Raw genomic sequence first — 19,257 nt, forward strand, 5'->3', positions numbered from 1 at the left:
ATCTTGATATTCTCTCTCTCACTTTAGTTCTTTTTACTTCATCCAGAAAAAAAAAAAAAAACATGCATCACTTACTCACACCCACTCACCTACAAAGAAATTTCCAAAATTATATCAGGAGGAATGCCCCAGCTTCTAAGGAGACACAAATAAGGGCTAATAACCCTCCTTAGCATTTCACTTCTTGGAAAGTCATAAACCTTAACCACCTAGATTATAGCTGAGCTTGGAAGAGAAAAGAAAGGTGTCAATAAACAGGATAACCTACCACAAAAGCCCATTCATTCCCTATTTCTTTTTTTAAATTTTTTCTTTTTAGACATATATGACAGTAGAGTGTATTTTTACATATTTTACATACATGGGGTAAAACCTATTACAATTTTGATCCCATTCCTGTGGCTGACATGATGTGGAGTTACACTGGTCATGTACTCATATATGAGCATAGGAAAGTTACGTCTGATTCATTCTACTGCCTTTCTATTCCCATCCTCCCTCCCTTCCCTTCATTCCCTTTTGTCTAATCCAATGAATTTCTATTCTTCTCCTTCCAACCCTCCCTTGTTATGGGTTAGCATCCACATATCAGAGAGGACATTTGGCTTTTGTTTTTTTGGGACTGGCTTATTTCACTTAGCATGATATTCTCCAGTTCTATCCATTTATTGGCAAATGCCATAATTTCATTCTTATTGTGGCTTAATAATATTCCAGTGTGTATATATACCTCATGTTCTTTATCCATTCATCTGTTGAAGGGCATCTAGGTTGGTTCCATAGCTTAGCTATTGTGAATTGAGCTGCTATAAACATTCATGTGGCTGCAGCACTGCAGTATGCTGATTTTAGGTCCTCTGGGTATAGATCACGAGTGGGATAGATGGGTCAAATGGTGGTTCCATTCCAAAATTATATCAGGAGGAATGCCCCAGCTTCTAAGGACTCTCCATACTGCTTTCAAAAGTGGTTGCACGGATTTGCAGTCTCACCAGCAATGTAGGAGTGAAGCTTTTCCCCTACATCCTCGCCAACATTTATTGTTATTTACCTATATTCTTGATAGCTGCCACTCTGACTGGAGTGAGATGAAATCTTAGAGTAGTTTTGGTTTGCATTTCTCTAATTGCTAGAGATGTTGAACATTTTTTTCATATATTTGTTGACAGATCATATTTCTTGTTCTGTGAAGTGCCTGTTCAGTTCCTTTGCCCATTTATTGATTGGGTTATTTGGGGGTTTGTTTTATTTGTGGTGGTGGTGTTAAGTTTTTTTAGTTCATTGTATATCCTGGAGATTAATGCTCTAACGTGCAGGTAGCAAAGATTTTCTCCCATTCTGTATTCTCTCTGTTCATTCCTTGTTTCCTTTGCTGTGAAAATGCTTTTTAATTTGATGCCATCTCATTTATTGATTCTTGATTGTGCAAAAGCCCAAGAAGACTCCTAAAGGAGTCTTACTAAGGAAATCTGTTCCTGAGCTGATATGATGGAGAGTTGGGCCTACTTTTGCTTCTAGGAGGCAGAGAGTCTCTGGTCTAATACCAAGGTCCTTGTCCACTTTGAGTTTTGTACAGGATGAGATATAGGGGTTCAATTTTATGCGGATTTCTAATTTTCCCAAAACCATTTGTTGAAGAGGCTATCTTTTCTCCAATGCATGTTTATGGCACCTTTGTCTAGTATAACTATGTTTATGTGGGTATGTCTCTGTGTCTTTTATTATGTTCCATTGGTCTTCAATTCTATTTTTGTGCCAATATCATGCCATTTGTCACTACAGCTCTGTAGTATAATTTAAGACATGGTATAGTGATGCCTCCTGTATTACTTTTCTTGCTAATGATTGCTTTGGCTATTCTGAGCCTCTTATTTTTCCAAATGAATTTCATGACTGCGTTTTCTATTTCTATGAAGAAGGTCATTGGAATCTTAATGGGAATTGCATTAAATCTGTTTAATGCATTTGGTAGTATGGCCATTTTGACAATGTTAATTCTGCCTATTCAATAACACGGGAGATCTTTCTACCGTCTACGGTCTTCTTCAATTTCTTTCTTCAGTGTGTTCTGTAGTCTTCATTGTAGAGGTTTTTAACCCCTTTTGTTAGATTGATTCCCAAGTACTTTTTTTTTTTAGGCTGTTGTGAATGGGATAGTTTTCCTGATTTCTCTTTCAGCTGATTTGTTATTGGTATATAGGAATGCAATTGATTTATGGGTGTTAATTTAAACAAGACTTCACAAGGTTCAAAAGCAGATGTGTACTTAAAAAAAAAAAAAAAAAAAAGGACAGAATCAGTGAGGCCACATGGTCACCCTAACCAAATAGGCAGATTCCAAGGAGAAGAACTGACAGTTGTTTTAATCAACTTAATTGCAGGGACTTTTTCTCGGAAGTGGTAGGTACACAGAGTTCTATCATCCAGAAAGACCAATTACACAAGGACAAAAGAAAGGCAGTGTAGGGGATCTTCATATTTCATAAATTTTTAAGGACTGACTATAAAACAGCCCAATTCAACCCAAACTGTTGTTTATAAATAATGTTCCATATCCATTAGGAAATGAAAAATATGCTCCACATACAGTAAGAGCCTCATCATCTTGGTTTACTTTGTCCAGGAGCTTGAACATCCAGCAGAGAATCTACAGATGGAGTCAAACAATCAAACAATACCCCTGATAGCCTAGACATAAAATTCTTGCATTTTAACACTCAGAGGTGTTCTTTGAAAGGCAGCACCAGCAGGAAATAATTGCTAACAGAATGTTGAAGAAGAGAGACAATAAACAAATGGTCCTATCATCAACCCAAGCAGGAAACATGGTGAACCTGAACTCCATCCCTGACTAGGAAATATCTACTCAACAGACAAGTCCTGCCAATCCTACTTACATAACTTCTGGTCATGCACACCTTCCTCTGTCCACATGTGTACATTTCAGACTAGACCCTCATCAGTCCTCATATGGAATATTAGTCAGTCTCTTCCCTGGTTTCCCTACCTCTGCCATACAACCTCAAACAGCAGCATTTCTAACCAAATTTGCTGTTACTCCCCTGCCCAAGCCAGGACTTGGTAAGGCAGAGGGGTGGGGGCTGCAGGATGAGGTTATTTGTTGAGGAAAGGAGAAAAAAATCAATTAGCTGATATTAGCATACATGTTAATCACAGGGGTCTTTCTGTCAATTAGGCAGTATTTCATACAGATTTTCTATATAGTTCAATTTGTGTCAGCAAGTCTGTTTGGCAATGTTTCCAAAGGAAGGTTCTTATATAAGTTAATCTTTTTTTTTGAGGGAGAGAATATGGAAAACATAAATCTGTAATGAAATCAGTTATGAAATATTAAACCTCTGCTTCTCAGGAGTGACACTAATCATGGTCTGGAAGGTGGCTGATGACATTGTAAAACACCGCTTAAATCAATGAAGTAGAAACTTTACCATCTAAGGGCTGCTAGTGCAACTTGTCAGCAACCCAAAAGCTGTACCATGATTTGCAAACACATACACAGATCCTCCTTGTTTGAAGTCAAACATGATTAATGAGAATGGTTTGACTTGTACCTGTGTCCTTTTCTTAAAACCAGCTGGACTTAGTTTATTAAACTGAGGGGGAAATGCAATGCAATTAAGAGAGGATTGAAATAGCAAAATGTCCCCCGCTCTGAAACCTGGTCTAGAACACTGAGGACTTAAAAACTTTTATTTGAAATATTCTGCATGTTGGTTAAGAGCTTTTCTGGGAAGAAACGTGTTCATTTTTGCATTCCAAGATAGGTTAACATGGCACATGGTTAACTACTCAATAGCTGCTCACCGAGAGCAAAACAGAATTGGGTTCTAAATGCCATGTTTAAACCCTGACAATGGAGTTTATGAAATGCATATGCCTGAAGAATACCCCAGAATATCCAGGGATGGCAGTCCAGGCATCAATATGCATAAAAAAAAATCTCACATTTGATTTTGTGTATGGTGGAGGGCGGGGTGGGGGGTGAGCTGGGGATTGAACCCAGGGCCTTGTGCATGCGAGGCAAGCACTCTACTAACTGAGCTATATCCCCAGCTCTTCACATTTGATTTTGATGTTCTTTGGCTGAAACTGAGAACTACTGGTCTAATGAGTAGTGGTAGTTTCTACTGAGGGACCAAAGACAGATTTTTCATTTTTATAGCTTTTTTCTTTCTTTCTTTCTTTCTTTACACATGTTTTTCTTTAACTTATTTGCAGATAACTTTAACTTATTTTCTTTAACTTATCATTGCAGAAAGACTTTCAAGTACAGATTACTCAAATTGGAAGTGCTGTTATATGCAGGTCACAATAAATATTTATTCTATTTGTACTTTAGATGTGAGGTTATTCTGAGGGAGAAAAGGGGGTTTATTTCCCCTTACAACCAGTATATTCCAAAAAAAAAAAAAAATCCAATTCCAAAATAAACTACAGTCACATATACCGTCATAGTATCCAGTTGGTGAAGGATTAAAGGTCTTTTGGGGGGTCCTACTTGGCAGAAATCAAGAGACTGTTTTTAAAAGATGCCCCTCAGGAAGGGAAAGTCACATTAAACACACACACACACACACACACACACACACACATTCTCTCTTCATCTTTCTCTCCAATGATATAAGAAATCCTTTGAGATAATATGCAGCTACACAAGTAATTTGAAGTGAAAAGAAAAATCCAAATTCATTTTTAAAAAACACCTCATACACATTTTCCCTTTTAACTTCATATGTTTCAAAAAATATGTATTATTTTTCGAAAAGCTGACAAAAGCTAGCATATACCCTCCTCAGCTTAACAGTCTTCCAAAGAGCACATCCAACTGCCATAAAACGCAAAAATGGATATTTAATTCAAGAGCTATATAACGTCTAGCTACCTTTTCCCTGCTGTTTCACAGCATTTCATTATTTTGTTTAATAAGTTCATCTCCTCGAGAATTTTCTCTTCACCTCATATTATTAAAAGTAATAAGTTTTTCTGGACCGGGGGTTTCCCAACAGAAAAACCAATTTATGTGTGTCCTTCAATAATGACAGGAAAAGATTATTTCCCATTATATTGCATACTTTTCATATCACCACCACAGCTTATCATTCAATAAATGTTACTCTGCAATTCTTTCCATTCCTCAAGGAAGTTTAATTTCTGCATTAACCTGTTTTCACTGGCCAACGCCTTGCCAGAAAGCTCTGTGTTGCAGCAGAATTAGTTCGTTAAAGAACCCATTTAGGAATCTCTTGTCAGTGATAAAATTGTCTTCGGTTAATAAAAGGACACGCAGCAAGTTTACATCTTGATCACACATACTTACTCCCACACTCACACTCACTTTCTTTAATCGCACATTTTCCCCATAAATGTGTTCTTTCATAATGAAAGGTAAATTAAACATTTATCTTACTAAAGGTAACTCATTCACACCTTCTGCATAAAAAGACAGTTATCGTGGTAGCTGTAACAAGTATTATAAATAACATTATCTTTACTCTGAAGAAAGATTTGCTGGCAATAATATACCTTGTTTCCAGTTTTCCAGAAGAAATCTCTAATGGCCCGTAGCATTACTATAGCTACCGGGAAGGTGGCATTTACTGTTTCTTTTCCAGTAGAGGTCTTAATAAAATCTGATCCTAAAACAAAAGAAAAACTCCCATGTTAATTAAAAACTTATTTTTTATTTTAAGTCAGTGAAAGAAATGAATTGTGTAAATTTTTTCCCCTGAGGAACACAACTTTACTTTTCATTAATTATCTGAAAAACTATAACTAAAATCTACCTTTAAAATACTTTTGTCCGTATTTTTTTCCCTTCTTACCATCAAATGAATTAATCTAGTTGCCAAATAAATTCTCAGGGACCTCTGGAACTCTTGCCTCCATATTTCCACACCACAATTAAAATTAGTATGGTCTGTTTAATGTATGAGATGAATAAAAACAATTTATGCCCTGTGTTTAAGATCACATATCATGACACTTTACCATAAAGCTGGGATACTCACTTTCCCATGCTTGATAGAAAGTACACAGCACAGTTATGATAATAATAATAATCACCATGAGCTGATTTCTACTGCATTGTTCATTAATGAAAGCATGGTGTCTTCCAACCAGATTAGGATTTTCATTAATGACACCATGCTATTGCATACTTTGCAAATATTTTAACAACTTCCTTCTTTCAAATATATCTTAAATCTATTTAAGATATATTTAATAGCACAAGGACAGAAGGAAATGATAACAATATGATAACAATAGCTAAGATGCATTGAGTGCTGCATGCTATGCATTATAAATCTGGTACTTTACAATTATTAGCTCAGTCAATCCTTACAACCACTGTTGCTCACTAAGTACTAATATCATCTCCATCTTTTTTTCTATTTTTTTAAAATGTTTAAATTGGTGCATGACAACTATAAATAATAGTGGGATTCACTGTTATACATTCATACATGCACGCAATATAATTTGGTCAATTTCATTGCCCAGTATCTCACCTAGGAGCTCCATCTTTAAAGAGAAAAGGAAGGCACAGGAAAGTGAAGTAACTCACATGAGGTCACATAGTAAGAATGTGTGCACATGTAGAATTTTAGATACATACAATGTGTCTAAGAAACTTCCTCATTTATGAAGGTCACCCAAATAAAGAATCCATCTTTCATATGGATACCTACCCCTGAAATACTCAAAATGTGAGTGATGCGCAGGCACCATGGTACCACTAGAGAAAGTAGGGAAGAAGGGGACAGGGAAAGGTCAACAGACATTAAGTTAGAGAAATATGACCTGGTGTTCAACCAGGTGACTGTAGATCATGGAAGTATACTGTATATTAAACAAACAAACAAAGCTAATGGTTAGGTTTTTTAATGTGTTCACTACAAAGAAAAGATAAGTGTTTCAGGAGATAGACATATTTATCTAGACTTGAACATTAACCAAGGTATACATGTACTGAAAAAACAAATCACACAGTACTCCATAAATATGTATAATTTTATATGTAAATTAAAATCAACTGATTCAGACTCTAACATAAAGAAGGTTCCCAAGTGATTCATGTACAAATTCACAGCCCTAGTCCACCAAATCTGTGAAACCACACTAAAACTAATATGAGAGTCTTTTTGAAGGTCCATGAAAGACGGAATCTACAGGAAAAAGCAGCCAAAACTTTCCCCTCTGGTTTCATTTGAACAAAATTACTTCCACAACAGTTCTGTGCACTAAAAGTCTCAGGCAGATACCCCTTTATAAAACATACTGTGAACAGGCACATGGAAAATATAAAACAAATAATTCAGGCTCTTTTCTTAAAATCATATTTTCAAGATACAGGTAGAGGAAAAAAACAGATCAATCGGTGAGCTAGAAGTCACCTTGCAAATTCAATCTCCTTACCTTCCTCATTTATAAAATAGGCCTAAAAAATTCCTACTTGCTTCAGAGTATTATACAAGACTATCAAAAGATACAATCTGTATGAAAAAAACTGTCAAGTATTATACAAATATAAATGAAGCAAAGACCTGAGGTAGGTGTGCAATCTGTGTAGATACCAGGGAAACTCTTGACATATCAGAAGAGGTCACAGGAAGCCTTCTTTTCTTTGGGTCTGTAGGTTACTAGGAAGAATGGAGACATGCCTACCATACAGTCATTCAACAAATACTTGCTGAGTGCTTATTAAGTGTTGAACTCATTCTAAATGCTTGGAATAGATCAAAAAAACAAAAAACAAAAAAACCTGTCCTTGTGAAGAGATATTCTAGAAGAGAAAGGCAATAAACAAATATATAATAAATGTCAAATGGAAATAGTTGCTCTGTAGAAACGTAACACAATGTAATGAGTCAGAGTGATGAAGTTGAGGAGAGGCAGTTTTATTTAAAGAGTCGTCATGATAGCATCTCTGATCAATGGAACTCAAATAGTTACTGAATGAAGGAAATCTAGGGAAAGAGCATTACAACCAGGGAAAAAGAAAGTGCAAAGGCCTTGCAGTAGTCATGTGCTACTAGGATAGTTACCTCATGAGTTCATCATATCTGTCCATTGATACATGAATGGGTGAGTGCCTAAAGCCTGGCCCTTAAAACATAAAAATAAGATAAGCAAAGGGAAGAACTGAAGCCAGGCACAGTGGTGCATACCTGTAACCTCAGCAACTCAGAAGGCTGAGATAGGAGAATCAGAAGTTGAAAGCTAGCCTCAACAACTTAGCAAGGCCCTAAGCAACTTAGCAAGATCCTATGTCTAAATAAAAAAAATAAAATGGGCTGGACTAGGGGTGTAGCTCAGGGTTAAGCACCAAAAAAGAAAGAAAGAAAGAGACTAAAGCCTCCATATAAGCAGTTAAGGGAAACATCCCAAAAGAATTCACGAGACCCAAATATATTTTCCTAATATTGACATCATCTTTTGATTTACTAGAAGCCATTGAAGTACAACACTGAATAGCATCAAAATACTAAGCATCCTAGAAGAGAGGTTTTTAAGATAAAAGACCAAGGCCATATTTGAAGGGCTATTTAAAAAGAGGGGTGGGACATGGTCACTAAAAAATCACACTACCCGGCAGTTTTTCAAAAGAGCCAACTTCCTTTGGCAGGGTAAGTTTGGAAAAACTCTTCCTAATATATTGGGAGGGCCAAAGCATCTACTAAGGTAGCAACAGTTGCCCAGAATGGCAACAGTGGCTTCAAGTGTTTGTCTGCTCCATTTTCTTGACTGTACTGTATGCAGGTCTGGTTCATATGCTACAACCTTCCTATACACTTCTATGTCCCAGAGGGTGGCACACAGGAGGAACTCTAGATGGATGGACGGATGGCCAGCCACAGGGACCAATAAAAAGGAAACTACAATATTTTCTAACTTTAAATGATTAATGAGGAAGGAAAAACAATTTTGTGTTTCATTCCAATCCCAGTAATAAAACTGGGCAGGGGGCTCAGAATAAAATATTATTTATTTATCTTTAAGTTTAGAACCCACTTAGGATTACAGAAAAAATACAGAGGTAATGGAGTTTACCCCAAATGCAGTTTCCCCTCTTACTACCTTCTTACATTAGTGTGGTAGATTTACTACAATTAAGGAATTATTATTACTCGAAGCCCATACTTTATTTAGATTTCTTTTGTTTTACTCACTATTCCATCCCATCCAGAATACTACATTTTTTATTTCTCTATAGATTCCTCTTGACTACGATAGTTCCTTAGATTTTCTGAAGATTTGGTCAGTTTTGAAAGTACTGGTCAGGTATTCTGTATAATGTCTCTTGACTGATGTTTGGTGTTTTTCTCATGACTGAAGTGGGGTTGATTTTTCTTCTTAAGCTTATTTTTTTTCTCTTAAGCTTATTGATATGGTGGATTAAACTATGTTGAACCAGAATTGCATACCTGGAGTAGATCACATTTGGTCATATTGTATAATTCTTTTTCATACACTGTCAGTCTCATTTTGCTAACATTTTGTAAATTATATGTATATTTCTAAAAGATATTATTCAATAACTTTTTGTTCTTGTAGTGTCTTTTTTCAGGTTTTGGTATTAGAGTAATAATGGTCTCATAAAATAGGTGTTCTCTCTTTTATTTTCTGAAAGAGATTGCAAAGAGGTACTATTTCTTAAATTTTAGCTGTATTCATCAGTTAAACTATATAGATGCTTTCTCTGGGAAGCTTATAATTAGTGCTCTTTAATGAGGTTAAATTATTAATAATATGAAATCACTTTATATTTATTAACTAAACATTTTATAAAACATTTACATAAACACATGATGTTCACATGACTTATATAAACAACTTATATAATTCATATAAACATTCACATAAAATACTTTATGTAAATATAAAATTAATAAATTTAAATAATTTCTTTAATAGATATAGGCCAACAAGACTCTTTGTCCTTGTGAGTTTTGGTTGCTTGTGTCTTTCAAGGAATTAATGCATTTCATCTACATTATCAAATTTGTGGGTATAATGTTTTTCATATAATCGTTTTTATCCTTTAAATGTTCATGGGAACAGTAGTGATGACCCCTCTTTCTTTTCTGGTATGGGTAATTTGTATTTTATCTCTTTTATTCTTGATCAGCCTAGCTAGAGAGTCACCAAACTTATTAACTTTTCAAAGCAGCAGCATTTACGGGTTTTTTTGTTTTGTTTTGTTTTGTTTGCTTGTTTTTTTACTTTTTCCTTCTATTGCTTTTGCTTTTCATTTCATTAATTCGTGTTCTAATTTCTATTTTTTTCTTCCATTTGCTTTAGGCTTAATTGCTCTTCTTTCTCTAATTAATGTAAAATAATGTAAAAGCTTACATTATTCATTTAAAACAATTTTCCTTTTCTAATATATGCATCCAATAAGTTTTCCTCCGAGCAACTGCTTTTGAGTCATCCCATAAATAATGATAATTCTCATTTTTATTTAGTCCAAATTTTTAAAAAATTTCAAGCTTCTTCTTTGACCCATTTGTTATTTAGAATTATGTTGTTTAATTTCCAAACACTTAGGTATTTTTCACCTATCTTTTGGCTATTGGTTTCTAAGTCCATTCCTTGTGCTCTCAGAAAACACTTATATGATTTGTATTCTTTAAGTTTGTCAGGGTATGGTCTATGGGCGTGAATATGGCCTGCCATAATTAATGTCCCATGTCAACTTGAATACGTATTCTGCTGATGTTGGATGGAGCTTTCTCTGAGTGTCAATTTGATCATGTTGAAGGACTTTCCCAAAATATTGGACACTAAACCAGTGGTCCTGGAAGCTCAGAGAATATCAAGTAGGATATATATACCTATATGTTCTATAGGTATATATATCCTACTTTTTGCTCTTCAGGTCAAACATATCCTTGCTGTTATTCTGCCTGCTTGAGTTACCATTTACTGAAACAGGGGTTTTGAAGTCTCCAGCTATGATAGACTTATATATACTTTTTTTCAGTTGCATTGAATTTTGCCTCATATATTTTGATGCTCTTGCTAGGCACAGACAGACTTATGACTGTTCTGTTTTCTTGAACAAATGACTTCTTTCTCAGCAAGTAATATCATTTTATTATACTTGATAATGTACCTTTTCTAAAGTCTTCTTTGTCTGAAATTAATTATAAGTTGGCTTGGTGTATCTTTCTCCAACCCTTTACTTGTAATCTTCTACATTTAAGGTGAATTTCTTATGGACACCATATAGTAGCAGCTTGCTTTTTTAATAATCTCTTAATTGGCATATTTAGCCATTAATATCTACAGTGTCTATAACTTTTGCATTTTTTCTTAAACTTTTATACCTATTTTTTCTGCCTTCTCTGGTTTTGAGCATTTTATATGATTCCATTTCATCTACCCTCATCATATCAATTATACTTATTTGGTAAATTTTTTAGTGATTGCCCTAGAGTTTTCAACTTATATTTCTAACTAATGTAGGTTCACCTTCAAATAATACCATACTATCACATGGGTACTGCATACATGTTTTAACAAAATATTCCTAATTTCATTCTCTTATATCTCATAATACTGATGTCATTCATTTCAGTTACTTATATTATAAATCACTCAATAGTTATATTATTACTTTAAATAGTTATCTTTAAAGTCAATTAAGAAAAATTAATTTTAATCTTCATTTTTTTCTTCCCTGATGTTCTTCTTCCCTTATTTTTTTTTTTTTTGAGAGAGAGAGAGAGGAGAGAATTTTTTTTAATGTTTATTTTTCAGTTTTCGGCAGGCACAACATCTTTGTTTGTATGTGGTGCTGAGGATCAAACCCGGGCCGCACGCATGCCAGGCGAGTGCACTACCGCTTGAGCCACATCCCCAGCCCCCTTCTTCCCTTTTTTAATGGACCAGACTTTCTTATTTATATTGTTTTCTTCCTCCCTGAAGAACTTCTTTAAACATTTCTTACAGAAAGGTCTAGTAGTGAAGTCCCTTTGCTTTTGTTTGAGCTCAATTTTGAATGATAATTTCACTGGGTATAGAACTATAGGTTGTTATATTTTTGCTTTAAACACTGGTAGTGGGCTGGGGTTGTGGCTCAGTGGTAGAGCGCTTACCTAGCATGTGTGGGGCTCTTGGTTCATTCCCCAGCACCACATAAAATAAAGGTATTGTGTCCAACTGCAACTAAAAAATAAATATTAAAAAAAATTGTATTCCACTCCTTGCTGACATGGTTTCTGATGAGAAGACTGTTAGAATTATTTTCTTTTTCTTCTATAAGTGTTTTCTTTCTGTAGCTTTTTTTCCCCAAGATTTTCTATTTGTCTTTGATTTTTTTTTTCAATTTAAGTATGATATTTCTAGATGCAGGTAGGTGTAGGTGTAGGTGTAGGTGTATGTGTGTGTGTGTGGAGAGAGAGAGAGAGAAAGTTAGAATATATAGGCATATATATCCTACCTGACATTCTCTGAGCTTCTAAGACCACTGGTTTAGTGTCCAGTATTTTGGGAAAGTTCTTAACTATTATTACTTCCAGTATATTGTTGCTCTATTTATTCTTTCTTCGTATTCCAATTATATATAACTTTCTAATTTATCCCAAAGATTTTGGATGTTTTCTTTTTTGCTCACCCAACCCCATCATTTTTTTTGCTTACATTTTAGTTTAGGAAGTTTCTATTGACTTATATTCATGAGCATCGATTCTTTTTCTCAGCTGTGTTCTGTCTACTAATGGGCCCATTAAAGAAATTCTTCATTTTTGTTCCAATATTTTTAACTTATAGAATTTCCTTTTGATTCTTTCTTAGCATTTCCATCTTGATTATATTACCTGTATTTTTTCATGTTGTCTATTTTTCCAGTAAAACCATTACTAATAGTCAGTTATTTTAGATTCTTTATCATATAATTTCAACATCTATGTTATATCTAAATCTGTTCTGATGCTTATTTTGTCTTGTTGAAAGCCACATATGATGTATTGGGTAAGAGGAACAAAACAGGCCTCTCTGTGAGATTTTACGTTAATCTAGCTAGGAGTTGGGCTATGTTTAATTTTGATATAACTATAGATGCCACAGTACTCAAATTCCCATTTTGGGGAATTTGTTTTTGCCTCCCCTGTTTGCTTTGGGATTCCCTAAATCTCTTCCTCAGTTGTAGTATATCAGCTCTAACAGGTGTAATTTGCTATTATTACACTGGGGCCATGTTGGTGTGGTGATAATAAAGAGGAAGGGCAAGTATTACTAAATCACATAAGAGATGGGCCTACATCTCTGTACTATGATTTCACACACCTTTTAAAACTTCTCCCCCTACATTGGTGGGACAAGAGGACTACAAGGGATAAGGATCTCAAGTGGGAAAAGACTCTGGTAAAGTCTTTTTTTTAAAAATTTTTTTAGACTGGCTTTTTAAAAAAAAATTCTAATTTGCTATACACAATGGCAGAATACAATTCATTGCATATTACACATACAGAGCGCAATTTTTCAAATCACTGTACACAAAGAATTTTCATACCATTCGTGTCTTCATACGTGTACTTAGGGTAATGATGTCTCACTCATTGCACCATCATTCCTACCCCCTTGCCCCCTCCCTCTCCTTTGCCCTATCTAAAGTTCCTCCATTCCTCCCATGCTCCCCTTCCATCACTATTATGAGTCAGCATCCTCATATCAAAGAAAACATTCCACCTTTGGTTTTTGGGGATTGGCTTGCTTCACTTAACATTATATTCTCCAACTCCTTCCATTTACCTGCAAATGCCATGATTTTATTCTCTTTTAATGCTGAGTAATGTTCCATTATGTATATATACCAAAGTTTCCTTATCCATTCATCTACTGAAGAGCATCTGGGCTGGTTCACAATTTAGCTATTGTTAAATTGTGCTGCTATAAACATTGATATGGCTGTGTCCCTATAGTATGCTGTTTTTAAGTCCTTTGGGTATAAGCCAAGGAGTGGGATAGCTGGGTCAAATGGTGGTTCCATTCCAAGTTTTCCAAGGAATCTCCATACTGCTTCCAGATTAGCTGTACCAATTTGCATTCCCACCAGCAACTCATGAGTGTGCCTTTTTCCCCACATCCTCGCCAACACTTATTGTTGTTTGTATTCTTGATAGGTGCCATTCTGACTGGAGTGAGATGAAATCTCAGAGTAGTTTTGATTTGCATTTCTCTAATTGGTAGAGATGTTGACCATTTTTTCATATGTTTGTTGATTGATTGTATATCCTTTTCTGAGTAGTGTCTGTTCAGTTCCTTGGCCCATTTATTGATTGGGTCATTTGGTTTTTTGGTGTTAAGGTTTCTGAGTGCTTTAATTAGTGCTCTATCTGATGTGCTTGTGGTAAAGATTTGCTCCCATTCTGTAGGCTCTCTATTCACCTCACTGGTTGTTTCTGAGAAGAAGCTTTTTAGTTTGAATCTATCCCATTTATTGATTTTTGGTTTATATATTCTTGCACTATAGTAATCTTATTAAGAAAGTTGGGGCCTAATCTGATATGATGGAGATTTGGGCCTACTTTTTCTTCCATTAGGTGCAAGGTCTCTGGTTTAATTCCTAGATCCTGGATCCACTTTGAGTTAAATTTTGTGCATGGTAAGAGTTAGAGGTTTAATTTCATTTTGTTACACGTGGACTTCCAGTTTTCCCAGCACCATTTTTTGGAGAGGCTATCTTTTCTCCAATGTACATTTTTGGTGCCTTTGTCTAATATAAGATAACTGTGTAGTTATATGGATTAGTCTCTGTGTCCTCTATTCTGTACCATTAGTGTATAAGTCTATTTTGGTACCAATACCATGCTGTTTTTGTTACTGTTGCTCTGTAGTATAGTTTAAGGTCTGAATAGTAATTCCAAAAATGACATTCCTCATAGAAGTAGAAAGGCAATTATGAAATTCATCTGGAAAAATAAGAGACCCAGAATAGCCAAAGCAATCCTTGGCAAGAAGAGTTAATCTGGTAAAGTCTTTTCCCTGGAAAGTGGGCTTTGTTATGTGGAACACTCTGGTCATATCTCATAATAATTATCTTCCCCTTTCTCCTAACCCTAACCCTTTATCCTTCCATAGCCAAGAAAGGACCTTACTTAACTCTTCACTCGGAAAACTTGGTAGAATACCCAGAGGTAAAACACACAACAGTGTAAGGGCCACACTTAGCCTCCAAAAACTGTCAAAATTGCCATTTCAGCTTTCCTACTAGTTTTTGGCTCTAGCAACTTCCATTTCAGTTAAGCAGATTTACATTGTGACTCTCAGGATTCATGTGCCTCCACTGACGGAAAAGTGGTAGTTTACCTTGTTAACTTAATTCTTTGTGGCTTCTGAGAAAAGAGATTGATTTTCAGTTTATTTAGCTGTTTCTCCCTCTGAGAATAGGAGTAGAACTTCCAAATTCTTCACACATCAAAGTTGGAATTAGAAGTCATTAAATACCAAGCCAAGCCTTAATCATCCAGAGATCAGATATGGGTTGAAATAAGAATACACATGGTGTGTATGGTATTTTGGACATACGCCAAGTATGATCAGTAAGACTAGAAAGGTTCAAAGAGATCCACATAAGCCAGAATAATACAAGAAGACTTCTGGAACAGGTAAGATTTGCCATAGACCTTGAAGATAAGATAAATGTTAAAAATCAGAGGGGCACATGGAAGAATCTCTCCCTTAGAAAAATTCCAAAGCACAAAAGAATAAGGAATATCCAAACAGTAAAGAATGTATACCCCTAAGGAATCTGTTGGGGGAGGCAATACATGAATGCATGTTTCAGAATATGTTTACTATAAATGTCCCTTATGTAAAACATCATATAGAAGGCTCTGAACCTGCAAACATAAATTGCACTCTGTTCTTTAGGCAACATGAGGTCTTATAACATAAAACCCATATTTTGGAATGTTAACTTTACTGACTATATTGGATACATTGAGGAAAGATAATAAAGTCACACATAATTCAGGTATACACTCACTGGCTATTTCTTTAAATCCAGAAAAAAAAATCTAAGTTTAGAAAGTACACTGGTACTTCACCACTGTCAAAAGAACAATGAATTTTCCAATGAGACCAAGTAGGCATGCTCTTTTGTTTCACTTCTCATTTTAATATTGTTGCCCTTGCCCCTCTGCTAAAATAAAATTACCTTAGAGAAATAAATGCTATCTTCTGAATTACCACTACCACAGAGCACTGAAGACCCTCCTCAGAGCTCATGCAAATCCAACATTAGCCAAGCCTACCTATGCTCAGCTTGGGGGAAAAACTTTATGAGAAAATATCTCACAATTAAAATATGCTATCCATTCAAATGTTTTTTCATCATGCTCACAATCAACAAAATGACTAAACTAGGAGATGAGAATCCTTAAAAAAAAAAAACACTGAATAGACCAGAATTCAACTATGATTAGTTGAAATAAAATTAATAATAAAGTTATAATATTATATTAAATTGTACTTTTTATTTTCCTTATTTGAAATCTTTAGCTTAATACTGTTTTTTTGTGGTCTAAAGCTACTCAAAGCTTTTCTAAGGCCTATAATTACAAGTCTCCATGGTACAGTTTCATTAAAAACTTTCATTAAACAACAGCTGCCCTTGTATATGGTCTTCTAATCAATTTGGTCAAACAGAATGACTTCTAATCAGCTGTTGATAAAAATAGAAGATGAAATTTTAATTCTAATAGATTAACCACAAACTCAAGACAGTCTTCAAAATCCATCTAGCTCTATTCTCCAGTGGATTTAATGACTATTCAGCAACTCATTACTAAATAGAACAAGATGAACATTTTCCAGTTCATTAAAGAAATGTACTATGTATTTTTGCATTGTCCTCATGATTCGTTACAGGGAGTCTTAATTACAAGATAATGGATAATGGTTATTAAATGCAGACTGCAGTAATGAAGCTCTATTCATTTGCGAACCTCAGAGACTGCAAAGAGAGGAAAATAAAATTACTAGCTTCAAAAGATTAACGGATCAAATTATTATTCAATTTTGAAAATCTCATTCAGACTTCATAGAAACAAGAAGAGATTAAAAACTAGTATTAAGACCAAAGTAGTACATTTAAAAAAATAATATCTTAAGGCTATTACTGCATAATAAGCTTCAGATGTGATTATTAGAAAAACATATAGCTAACAATGGGAAAACATACATTTTTATTTCCTGAACAAATCTTATTTATGACATAGGAAGTTACTAGTAAGATCTTAAAAAGAGTCTTGGTGAACATGGAAGATATGTGCTACTATGCTACAAAAGAACAGCACAATGGAAGGTATTATTAACATTTTATACTTTACTAATGAAAAATAGGATTTAAAATCAACTGCTGCTTGAGAAAGCTTGTCATTAGTGGAATTCATGCCAACCCTATAATAAGAGCTTCTGGGCACATTATTCATTAGCCCCATGTTTTCTAGCACTCCCTAAGAAATTACCGATCAAAGTTAGCAAGAGAGTTTTGTATGGTAATTCTGACACTAATTTATACTTGCAATCTGCAATGAGATACTTTTTAGAGAAATAAACAACATATACAAGAATATGAAGCCCCAAATTAAAACATAGCCTTCAAGTATGTATTCTTTTGCTCAACATAGGTTTGAACATAATTTGGGGTAGGATATAAAATCCAGTTTCATGACTGAAGAATTGACCAGAGTAAAGCAGAAAGCCAAAAGTTCCTATGGGGTCCCAATAGGGTACCATACTCAATCTGTAGACAATTACTCCACAAAGGTCTGCTTACCTGGTCCAGAGATAACAGCTACCCATGTGAGAAAGGGGGAAATATTTTCTAAGAGAAAGAAGAAAAGTATAAGAAGGAAAGAAAAATAAAAACCAACTGCTCTCTCCAGTTCTTTCCTTCAATCTGAATAGTGAGCTAAGGAAATACTTCTCTGTGGGTCCAGTCCATCATGTGAGCAGGGAAACACAGCATCATAATTAAGCAGTAAGGCATATTCAAGGAGACTGGCAATCAAAAAGCAATTGCAATTTCAGGGTGAGAAAATATCTCCAATACCCTAAGGGTAAGATTAGCTCATGATAACCACATTCCTTGCAGTTCCCTTCCCCTCAGTAAAAGTAAAGAGGTGACCATTTCAAAGAATGCAAACTAGTATGATTCAACTGGACTACAAGATTTATAATCCTTGGTAATTGATAGTAATGTTGCTGGAAGAACATTCTAAACAATAATGCTAACCATTCGAAGACATGTGGTGAACTCTTGATACAAATAAGAGTCGTTGAGTTATGTCATATATGCCAGAAGTTTTATTTCACTTTTAAATTTTAGGTTATTGTCTGGTACTTAGAAGCTGCCAGAGAATGATTTGATTGGTTTAGGTTTCCCTCTGAACCAATGGGATCCTGAATAATTCACTGCATTACCTTGGTGTGGGAATGACAGACGGTCCTTAGAGTACAGAGGATAAAGATGTTTAGACCCTCATCCCTCTTCCTTTGATTTTGCATCTCAAAACAAAGTGAAATAAAATGAATAATAAAATTTAAAAATCAAAAAAGAAAATAAAATTTAGGTGACCGAACATGAATTTCAGAACTGTAGTAATTCTGGAAATGAGCTACTGATCAAATACAAATACCTTCAATTTTATAATGCATCTAAACATAATTTGTAAACTCTAAGGGTGTTTTTTTCTTTAAATTTGGAAAAAAAAATATATTAATTCATGTGTTTATAAAGTTACTTGGTCAGCATTTTGGATCAACAATCAAACTGGGAAATATGAAGATATTTCCAAACTTCAGCTTTGTACCTTCTGTAATTTTTAATACGTATTAGTTCTTCAGAAAATATTCGTAAAAATCTGTAAATGGTCAATTGTTCAAATATGGACTCTAAAAAAAGAGTACATTGTCAAAAAGAGTACATTGACACACTTACCCCTCTTCTGAGTACATTGTCAAAGGAGAATTAGGGGTAAGTGTGTCCTAGAAGATTTATAATAAAAACAAAGGGCCCTGGAACTAGATAGATGGCTGCAGGACTTTGTGAATACACTAAAACCCCTTGCAGTGAACACTTTAAAGGGTGAACTTTATTGTACGTGAATTATGTCTCAATATAAAAAAAAAAACAGAAACAAAAAAAGAGGGAGTGAGTTCACAAGGGAGAAAGAAGACAAAGAAAAATTATCTAGTAAAATAAACTTTAAGTAAAATTATCCATTA

General features: G+C 34.8%; 1 protein-coding gene across 1 annotated transcript in view; it reads right to left on the minus strand.

Annotated features, from left to right (window-relative positions):
• The window catches only part of Dera (deoxyribose-phosphate aldolase), a 110,726-nt gene that overhangs the window by 1,102 nt on the left and 90,367 nt on the right, over nucleotides 1-19,257 (minus strand). The window contains exon 7 of the mRNA XM_026391924.2: nucleotides 5,545-5,657. Within this exon, the coding sequence (XP_026247709.1) occupies nucleotides 5,545-5,657 (113 nt within the window). The remainder of the gene's footprint in view (nucleotides 1-5,544; nucleotides 5,658-19,257) is intronic.

This window comes from Urocitellus parryii, chromosome 5 (assembly GCF_045843805.1).
Source record: "Urocitellus parryii isolate mUroPar1 chromosome 5, mUroPar1.hap1, whole genome shotgun sequence".
NCBI classification, from domain to species: domain Eukaryota; kingdom Metazoa; phylum Chordata; class Mammalia; order Rodentia; family Sciuridae; genus Urocitellus; species Urocitellus parryii.